Source organism: Drosophila gunungcola, assembly GCF_025200985.1.
Source record: "Drosophila gunungcola strain Sukarami chromosome 3L unlocalized genomic scaffold, Dgunungcola_SK_2 000003F, whole genome shotgun sequence".
NCBI classification, from domain to species: Eukaryota; Metazoa; Arthropoda; class Insecta; order Diptera; family Drosophilidae; genus Drosophila; species Drosophila gunungcola.
In genome coordinates this window covers 4,143,048-4,154,190 of record NW_026453179.1, presented here as the reverse complement: position 1 = coordinate 4,154,190, position 11,143 = coordinate 4,143,048, and the positions used below count along the sequence as shown (strand labels likewise).

At 39.9% G+C, this 11,143-nt stretch overlaps 1 protein-coding gene across 1 annotated transcript; it reads right to left on the bottom strand.

Moving 5' to 3' along the window:
- Nucleotides 1-825: 825 nt before the first annotated feature.
- LOC128258696 (protein SCAI) lies at nt 826-11,034 on the bottom strand. Its single transcript, XM_052990492.1, is given in 10 exon segments — nt 826-1,374; nt 1,807-2,010; nt 2,073-2,232; nt 2,234-2,328; nt 2,788-3,233; nt 4,423-4,545; nt 4,603-4,833; nt 5,501-5,683; nt 5,747-5,896; nt 10,510-11,034. Coding segments are annotated over 9 exon segments (1,785 nt in total). The 5' UTR covers nt 5,845-5,896; nt 10,510-11,034; the 3' UTR covers nt 826-1,129.
- Nucleotides 11,035-11,143: the final 109 nt, after the last annotated feature.

Genomic DNA, 11,143 nt, shown 5'->3' with positions numbered 1-11,143 from the left:
CTTTCGTTAGTTAAAGTGTAAATTTTGTATGCGTTCCTTTCGTATAAAATGTTGGTTGGGCTTTTGTATTTTACTTTAACATACGCAAAATATATTTTGTATATTTTCCATGTTTCACTTAACTAGGGTATTATGTATAAGTTATTAATTATTATTACTTTTGCTAAACTTTGCCTTCATTTTTTGGTTGTTTTCTTTTTTCCTTTGTTGAAACAGTAACTTTCAGTCATCTTGTAATCATAATAGATACATATATGCAATATTACATACGTACAATAATATTTTGGTTTCGTAATTTAAATTTGTTATGAGCGCCGCGTACAATGCATAAAAAACGCATTCCCTTTCTTATATAGTGTGTCGTGTTCGTAATTCACTTTCGATTAGGTTTCTCTCAATATCGGTTGTATAAAAGCTAAAATGTTTTCGCTGCGTATGACAAAGTAACCTATTTTCCCGATCAGGCGATCCTAGACCCGATACAAAAAATTCCCTCTCACAATTTTCATTAAAAACTTCCCGCTATCGCTCAAACTAAATTTGATTAGATCTTCGGCTTCGTTTTTCTTTAATTTTTTGTTTCATCTTCTTTTGGCAGTTATCGTTTGTTAGGTTCTTTTGACATGTTTGTGGTTGCTGTTCTAGTTGCTGCAGCAATATCGGCTGAATATCATTGATTTCACGTATGTATATCTTCGTTATCATTAATTATGTATATGCTAAGCAACTAACATTGGACCATTTCCATTGCGCGACGCACTATATAAGAAAACTAGCTACTTGATTAATTTACCTTTATCCATATATATATGCATATATATATATATATATATATATATATATATATATATTATACTCGTATTTATATATTTATATCCGTATTATAATGCATTTACGTTGCGTTGCCTTATTAAAATGAATTACGCCGGCAGCCGGGGCACTGCCAAGGAAAGGAAACCCATGGACACCGACACCCACGCCCCCGATCTCAGGCCCAGTTCCAGCCCAGCGGTAAAGTATTGTACAGCGAAAGCATCCACCCGGAAAACTGCCTCTCGATCAGCTGGCACAGCTGCTGACGCATGCCGATCCCCACGGCCACGACTAGGACTACGGCCACGAAAAGTCATCAGTCGCACTCCGGTCCCTCCGAGAAGTGACCCCGCACATCCAGGGCCGAGGCCAGCTGAAAGATGATGTGCGACAGCGAGGGGTGCTCCAGCAGTTCGTTCGCCGGCAGTTGGGGCTCACATCGCGGTCGCATGTGCCGCCCCCGGAATCCTCGGTGCAGTCGGAGCACCACATCACAGAAGACGAAGCGCAGGATCAGGGTGCGCAGGAAGTCGTCGCCGAAGAACTGCACATAGGAGGAGTCTAAAAACAGAATTGAATTACATGAATGAATTACTTTTTTAATGAATTAAGTTGTACGTAAACACTTTAATTGTATAATTGTAATTTAATACCATTGAAAATTGTTCGTTTTGAACTTTTAAGACTAGATAACTGTTTTTATTTGGCTACCATAAAAGTTGATAATTGTATATATGCGATATGTCAAAATTTATCATTTTCTTTGAAATCAAGCTTTGTGGAACAAGTCTATTACAAAGTCTAGATGTTGTAAATATAAACTGGAAACAAATGGTAAAATAGACATAGCTTCGTAGTTTTTTGCTTCTTACTTTATAAAAAATCATTTTAAATTTTATTAAAATTTTCAAATATTTTCCAAATTGTAAACTGTATTTATTTTTAGCTCTCTTAAGAATTCTGCGTGTGTTTCAATCAGAACTGCTTGCTCACCTATAAATCCTATGCCCTGTTCGATCTCATCGATGCGACACCGTGTGACCAGGCGAGAGGCTTCCGTGATGAAGCGATCCACGTAGGTCTGGCAGCGTTCCCAATGGTGGATGGGCACGTCTCCAACGTTGCAGATGTAGCAGAGGGCGGTGAGCGGGGAGTGCAGGAACAATGTAAACAGCGAGCCATGGTGCTGGACATCAGCTACAATCGAAAATGCAATAGTTAGAAGGGACTAGCCCAGTAGTAAGTATAGGAGTTCTTACCCTGGAATGCGGGCGGCACATCCTGCGGCGACATGAGCACCACTAGCGGCTGGCCAAAGTAGCGCGGTATGTGCTGAAAGACAAACGAGTTGTCCGAGTCGATCACGACGAACATGGGTCGCCGGGTGAATGGATATAGATCACCCGGATATAGGCAGTGGATTTTCCTTATAAGACTTGCCCCGGCACGACAGTCCTCCTCCGTCCACGCTGTCCCGCTTAACACTGGTGCCCAGGCCGCCCAACTCGTAGCCAACTGGGAGAAAATAAACGTCACGGATCAAATTAAGGTTAAAATAAATATTAAAACAATATTTATATTAACATATATAAATCCACTTTTTTTTTCTTTAATAAATTATAAATAAAATATAAATATTTGTAGTTATTCGGTCATTTCTGTTGAATAAAAGTAAGACCCATTAACAACCAAGTATTCAAGATTTCGGCGTTGCAATATATAGTACAAGGCCATATATGTCAGTCAAAAAATGTAGTTTAGCAACACAAATAATATTAAATCTAATTACTTGGACAAATCTGGTCCACTAAAATGTTTAATATAATGTTTGCTTTTAAGCCATTTGAAACTAAGTTGCTTAACAGAAAAGAGGATATATATGCCTATATGTTAAACAATTTAAAGTTTCAATATCAACCCTATTTTAACTAATTATATCGAGCAACCAACTCGATCTATTGGCTTTGTACTCACAATCCTCGGGATGTTTGGTGGTGGAGAAGCAGCCATCGGCGGACATGTAGAGGAGCAGGGCACCGCCCAGCGGCAGTTCCTTGGTGCCGCTGGCGAGGAATACCAGCAGCTGGCTAATCGAAGGTTTGTACAGTAGATACTTGTGGGGATTGTCTCGAAAGGCCCGGCCGTTCTCCATGTAGCCCTTGGAGCCGGGCACACCGTACGGCGGTATCCGGCTGGCCGCCGGACTCGCGTCGTGCCCGTGGAGGCCGTGGGCCATGCTCAGCGGATTCGTGGTCGATTCCGTGGGCTCGCGCTCCAGGGTCTGCAGCATCCGGAACATGTCCATGGTCAGTTCCGAGAACTTGGCCTGCTCGCAGGCGGAGCCCACGATCAGGATCTCCTGCAGGCTGAGCGTCATGTGCGGCGATCGCTCGCAGGGCGGCGTCGTCAGCGGCGACAACCTAGAACCGGAACCACTGGACACATCAGTCGGGGTAGTCGCACTCGTCCTCAGGCGGATGGCGGGGCCCGTGCTTTCACAGAAGAATTGAGAATGCGGCGCACTAATGAGGTGACAAGGGTACGGGGGTGGGAGTGTGTTTCGGGGGATCAGGGACCAAATGATAATGAAACGATAACATCTTGTGGAGTGTGTGTGCGGTCGGGCAATGAAACTTAAGTCCCCCACTTAATTAATAACTATAAGTGTCAAAGAAATCACAACGGTTTGAAATCACATTAGGTGTCCAAATGTATGCAAGAAAATAATGTACGTAGTCTTTCGACTACGGATCGATCGACCGACGTTCAGATTTGTTGCATACTTTTAAGCACTTTTTCAACTATAATTATACCTTATGAATAGCCTCGAAGCCTTTTGATTTCTCTGGCACCTTATTATTGAGTTAGCATTTCTGATTAAAATTGATAAATTAATTTTAAATGTTTTGTTAAGCTAACATTGTTTTTGTTAATATAATTCATAAAATCAAGATTAAGAAACTTTTAAATTTTGAAACGGTATTCATCCTAGAACCATTTGCGAATTATAGCTTCGCATGCATTGTAAACTTCGAAAAAGCTAAGAAAACCCCTTGCTTGTTGTTGGATTTTTATGTATTTTTAAAAATAGTTTCTAATTTTAAAGATATTTTAGAAGTATACAAATAATTAAAAAGTCTAAATCGAATTTTGTTTTAATAATAGTAATTCATCTGAATTTAATCTCAAACGACAACAGAGAAAAGTTGAAGTACAATACAGGTTTAAGAAAGATACAATATTACTTAAAAAGTTTTTCATTATTAACAAACTCAGCAGTTTCATTGCCCAACCTGGATTGTGATTGGTTTGGCGGGTGTTTGGGGACAGAGATCATGGTTAAAGTGCGTGACAAAATGACAACAGTGAGTGTTCTTTGGTGTTTCAAGTCTTCTGTGATAAGCACAACAAATGAACATAATCAACGGCAACGGAACTCAAGCAAAACTCGTATACCTACGCAAACAGAACAGGGCATATAGACATATGCGGACAGATAGAGGCTATGGCTATACACCTGGCCACCCACAAGCTGTCCAAACTCCTCCTCCGCCGACGAAAGCACGGGCAATAACGCGTGTACGGACAGAGGCTGTGACAACGACTCACCTGTGCGACAGGATGATGGGATTGGAGTCGGCGTGCAGGACGGCCACCGCCGCCTCCGCCTTGATGAAGCCCTTGATCTCCTCCAGCACCAGCGACCACTCCAGATGATCCTCCGGCTCGTAGCTGCGGGGAAATCTGGGGATTAATACGGAGTCAAAAAGTGGGCCACTTTGTAATTACGTGTTGGTGTACTCCTGTATTTGTTTTTCCAGCTCCGTGACCAGTTCGCGCACCAGCTTCATCTTCTTGAGCAGCAGGCAAACGACAATGAAGCGGGCGTAGTACCGCAGCTTTTTCACCATCAGATCCGGGCGATCCTCCTTGGCCGCTCGCGAGTAGTAGGCCCGGCCCCTAATGGCCGCATAGAACTGATACGCCTCATTCAGGTAGTTGGTTTCGCTGGTTCTTAAGCTGCAAAGGAAGGTTTGCCAGTTAGTAACCAGATCAGCGAGATTGCACATTATAAATGTAAATTTATATCACTTAGTTTCCCTTTTTTAAAAAAAAAATGGATAGTTAAACAGGACAACAAAATGAGACTTTGTTAAAGGTTCAGGCTTCTCCGGACAAAACTAAGGACACAAATATAAATCTCTAGTAACATACAATAGTTAAATGCCTGACATTGGCCTGCACCAAAAATACAGTTGTGCAGTGTTATATTAGTTTCCCTTTTTTTAAATATGTTGACCTAGATTTTCTTAGTTTAGTGATTTAGGTATTGACATTAAATATAAATAAAAAACCTCAAAACCTTTACAAATATGATACCGTTCGAAATTGTAAACGTAAATATAATAAACATAAATTGCTTTCAAAATGTTTTCTATTTTACTTATTGAAATCATTAAAATCATTAATAAATTTCCTATTTCTTACAATTTGTTAAATTTAAAAAATATTTTTCCTAAGCTCAGCTTATTTTTTTAATTCAGTGATTTTTTCTAGCATACAATTTATACCGGTGGTTGTACCTCTCAATTTTTTTTTTAAAGATGATTAGGGGGTTTTCAAATAAAAGCGTTAAAAGCTTTAAATCGTATTATTTTTTTTTCTCAAGGTCTTTTTGCAAACTTACTAATAGTGATAATAGAGCTGGCCAATTTTGCTTGCTATCTCGCCGATCTGCCAGCGTTTCAGGCCGTACTTTGAGTCCAGTACCATGCGGTGTTGCTGCTGGAACTTCCACAACTTTGTGTAGACATCGAAGGTTCGGCCGAAGTAGGCTTGCCACTGCCGATGGCCGTACTGGGGCAGATCTCTGTGGAGGATGTAAATTTGAAGTTAAATGTGAACTCAACTTAGAGTACTTGATCACACTCACCTGAGCCCGTTGAAGAGCTGCTTGGACTTCTCTAGCAGGTGGCAGAACTCCAAAACAAGCTTTCGATCCTGTTCTTCCGTGGATTCCATTTTCACCATGCCGTTCTTCTCAACCGCCACCGCAATGTGTTATGTCTGCGAATCGGTTCTGCTGCAATGCAAATTATACAATTGATTAATTTTTTAAGGGCTTTCGGTAACTCTAAAGAACTCTTAACTTTGGAAATGAACAGAGTCTGGGGGATTTATCCGCCAACTATACTATTTTGCCGTAAATAAACAAACTGAATCATGCAATTTTTTTGCGATATGTATCTACCCATTCATCTATCCCTATAACCATCTATCCATCTAACAATCTATCTGTGCACGTATCTATACCAAATGAAGGGGCGGGGCTGACTGCCCACTTGAGATTCATTCAGCCGCTCGTTGAGCCATTGTTGATGTGGATAATGTGCATAATGACGACGATGATGTCAATGGGCCTGCTGCTGATGCCGAGGCTTTGCTTACAATAAAACGAAATGCCTATGCGGCTTTTTTGCTCCACGGATACGCGTATTAAATTTTTAATTTTTGTGTTCCCCAATCAAATGGAAATTCAGCTGCCGTTTGCTCTATGGCTTTGTCTTCTAAGCTGGAATGGTAACGACTTAAAGTCATAACTGCGGCATTCTCGATTTCGAGTCCGAGTCCGATTCCAATACGAATTCAATTAAAATTTCAATTTGGTAAAAACAATTATGTAGCCTTTTAAGTGCACACGAACAGATGGATGAGTTGGCCCGGATGGCAGATGAATTGGGATGGGACAATCGTTATACAGGCTATGCATCAAAAGCTCAATTAATAACGCCCGACCAGGCGACCAGGCGAAATTGTTTGCACAGGAAAAAAAAGAGCACAGACAAGCGGAGGAAAAACCCGGAAAATGTCGAGCAGGGCAGAGCGGAAAACAGAGTAAATGCACAAAAGGGTCGGTAGTGCAAATGGCGCCGCAGCGGCCACCACATTGATTTGGCTTTGGTCGAACTAGGTCGCCCAACAGAGCACAAAAACTTTCAATATGAGCTCATCAGACAGCATCCCAATACACAGAAAGAAATTTCCGTGGCTGAATGGCCGCATCTTAAATTTTAAATTGAAATACTGAAAAACTACACTTTAAACTTAATTAATACATAGTATATAATGGGCGTGCTTATCACCTTAAAGTTTAACGATTATGGAAAATAAATACCATTTTTTCCCATATCATTATTTTCTTTCTGTGCAGCTAGAATGGGAAACTGGATATGAAAGCTGGTGGCTGGGAGATGGTGTAAATATAGTCGCCTCTTTTTTTTGGGGGGACAACTGGGAAACTGCGTCAAATATGCGTCACCTCGACGAAAGTCTAACCAACAAGTCAATATGGGGCACACTCTGCGAACAGGACACATTTATGGCGCCCTAATCAAATTAAGCTTCCATTTAGCGCGTTAAAATTACATAATATGAAAATTACGCATACGCAGCGTTAACAAACAAGCAGCGAGTGAAGTAGGAAAACAAAGCTGACTAACCAGCCCGCCCACTCACTCACTGAATGACAGACTGGCTGCTGCTTCTGCTCCTGCTCCTGCTCCTGCTGCTGACTTCATCATCGCCATCATTGGGCAGAAGTTAACCAACATCATCAGCATGTCAACATGTGGAAGCCGGAAATGAAGAAACACAAATACTAAGCAGAGTCGTTGCCACTGCGAAGTTGCTCATTAACACCCTCCCCGCCGCCAGAGAGCTCCTGCCTGTCCTGCCTCCGCCCCCTCATCGTCATTTTCACCATTTTCCTCGCCCCAACTTAGGCGCACACTCGCAATTGGTGCAGGGCTACGTCAGAATGTCGTCCTGGCACCAGCAAATGCGCAAAAAAAAAATTAAGTAAAATATATAATTATTGACAGCCACTTTAATTTCACAGTTAACCAACAAACAAAAATATCATTATACAAATTGTTTCTATATTAAAAACCTACAATTGAACTAGTGTGGTTCTACTACATGAATGGAATTTGTTTTGATGTTATTTGCGTAGTTTACCGTTTGCGTTTCCAGTCATATTCAATAATTAATAATTAAGTTGAATAAGTAAAATAATTATTAACACTGTTTCCATTTTTCTAAAAGGTCATTAAAGTCCTGGCAGTGACATAGTATTGTATTATTTTAGATTAATAGAGGTTTAATCAAGGTATTTTTAAAGAAGAAAAAATTGTTATCTAAAATGATTAAAAAAACTTTAACGAGACAATAAAAAAAAACTTATAAATTACAAGAATTTCAACATTTTTGTCGCCTTGCCGGAGTCAGTCAGTAGTTAACGTGGCAAAGTTTTTTTTTTCCTTTTTTTGAGCTGTTGCTTGTGTTTTTGTAGTTGTCGTACTTGTTGTTGCGTGTGCGTTGTTGCCTGTGTGACAATGTGTACAACAGCAGCAACAACAACAACTACCAGAGTGGGTGGGTACAACTGTTGGGGAAAATACCAATCCCAGTCAAACAAAGCGTGCAAAAAAAGAAGCAAAAGCGAAGTATGCAACGCACTTTGGCTCCCATCGTTAGGGGGCGGTTTGTTGGGTGGTAAAAGGATGGAAATGGGCGGAGTGGGCGGGGCAGGGAGCGGGCAGCGCCCTGTTGAATGACTGCCAGTGCGTACATGTGTGGGTGAGCGTGCTTTTCAATGCCCGCCAGCACTCCTGCAAGAGCAACAACACCAAATGCAACATTAACACCAACAGCAGCACCACTGCACACAAAAAAAAGTACCAAACTTCTTAGAGGCTGACTTAATGTAATTAAATTGCTTAAAAACATTATAACTCTATGCTAATAAAAATAGATTTATCAACTGTAAAAATATAAAATATATTAAAGAAAATATCTTTTTTTGGCAACGCCAAAAAAATATTTTTATTTCATTTTATATATATTTTTAATTTATAACAAAATAATTCTTATATAAAAGAGAACAAAATTTAATTTATCAGATTGATAAATATTAAAACAGAAAAATAATAATTTACTTGGGAATTGCTCTCTTTTTTTACACTGTTCGAAAAGAAAATCTGATAATTAATTTGTAATTTATCAAGCTTTTTTAGTGTATGTTTTTTTCATAAAATTTCCTAGAAGCTCAACTTGTTGTCCGATCCTTTTATTATCATATCAACTATTCACATTTTTTAATGCAATTATACCCTAAATTTTGTTCACTGCTGCTCCGCGCTCTTTGCTATTTGACAAAGCTGCACATTTTTTCCGTTTCGTTCCTTTTCTTTCTGCAACTAGGAGTGTGTGAGTAAACAAGGAGGCGCTCCTGGGCGGGTGTGTAATCCTTCAAAGGCATTGTAGGCTAGGCTACACATTTAATGGCATTTTGACGCTGCCGACGCTGATAATGATGTTGTAAATATGTTGCAACGTCCGCATCCTCAGCAAACTTCAAGTTGTCTGTCTCCCCAAAAGGCACCTCCCCTCTCCTCATCCCCTCCTCCCCTTCTCCTGCTCCACCAGCCAGTCATTACGACTTATGAATTTCGGTTTAACAATTGAGCAACTCAAAGTGTGACGGGGGGTGTCTGCAAAACTTTGGCATAGTTCAGCATTCATAATTAATGGCAGAGCAGCTGAAAAAATCCAGAAATCTCGTACATATAAAAACCAACTACTTGAGTGGGCCAGGCAAACTTTGCCCTAATGATACGGACGCACCGACAGACAGTCCGACGGTCCGAAAGTTACAATTCTCATATCGCGCTGCAGACATCACAAGCTGCACAAAAACTTTGCCAGGACCAAAAACCGGATGCGAGTGACCAGCGGACAACTTTTCCCTTGGCCCCGGGACACTTTTTTGAACTGTTCGACTGTCGCCCGGGGGCAATTTACATTTCACATTTAATTGGCAATTTCTATTTATCAAAATTGATCTCGCCTCGAAGTGGGCAAGGGATGTTTGTATTTTAGATGCCAACCGGCATCAAATTGAAACCGTGTATATATAGGAGTAGATTTGAGTAGGAAAATTAAATTTGACTAAGGTTAGCATGGAATACTTTTGATTTTAAATTTTTCAAGTGCATATTTTATTATTGTTTGCTGATAACGTCAAAGGAAATCAAATAAACCACAATTTTAACAGTAAACTTTGATTTACATTATCATAATTTTAAAATATAACTTTTTAAAATTAACTAAAATTATTTAAGGTTATACGGATTAAAAATCACTCAAAAACTTTTTTTTTATCTAATTTTATCTAATAAACATAAATTTTAAGAAAAAAATTAGAGAAAAAACTAAAGAAAAATAGTTGCTGTAAATATAATGATATTTTTCTTTCTTTTAATTTATGACCTATTTTAACTAATTATTTATGATAATTATATTATTCATTTTGTTATTTAAGCATATTTTTATTTCTTAATTCCATTCTTGCCAAAGTTTTTAATTAGCTAGTCTCTATATATTTTTTATGAGGAACCAAAGGAGACATTATTGATAATACAAGAATTTGCTTGTCAAAGCCTTTTTATTGAAATCTCAAAAATTAAAATTACTTAAACTATAGATAACACTTGATAGGATTCTCCCCTCCCTTTTTTATATTTATGAAGTAAATCTTGCATTGTCTTGCCAATACCCCATAACCTTTAAGCCTCCAGATGCCATCGAAAATCTTTTGTTTTAGTTAAAGTGTGTACGTTGCTAAATAAATCTCACCTCATCATTGTTGTATCTGCTGCTGCCACCAACAACAACAAAAACAGGAGCGGTCACCGCAATCTTGAACTCCACGGACAGGACATTCAAATTGTTGCCTCTGCCGACGCTGACGCCGCCGTCTTAGCTTTGTTGCTGGCGCCCTGCACTTGACATATGTTTGCCGGATCTGACCAAGATCGAGTGCTATATCTCAATGCTCAAGCACTTGGACACTTTTCACTCACTGGAATGGCTTGTGCACTACTTTTTTTTGCCGGTTCGCAAGTTGCCCTCACTGGGTATTTCACTGGGGATGTCGGGGCGATTCGAAAACCGTTCTCAATCTTTAACCGATTTTTGGGCTATATTCCCGGATCCGGAGCATTACGTGCTGGGGGGATAAAGCGGGGAGAGCGATTGTGAGTGGAGAACGCTGCGACCGTCGCGTTTGGCTGCACAGTATTGAATTTTTTCGCATTTACATTTTTAACGAGGAGGGTTGGGGGTTGGTATTGATTTTTTTGCCACTTTGACAGCTGCGTGGTCCCGACGATGGCCGACAGAGGGCGCCGCTGACAGTTACCAAATTTGCGGTGGTTGAACAGCTGACCGGCGAATAGCATTTACAACTGGAGATTTTCAGGGTGAAAAC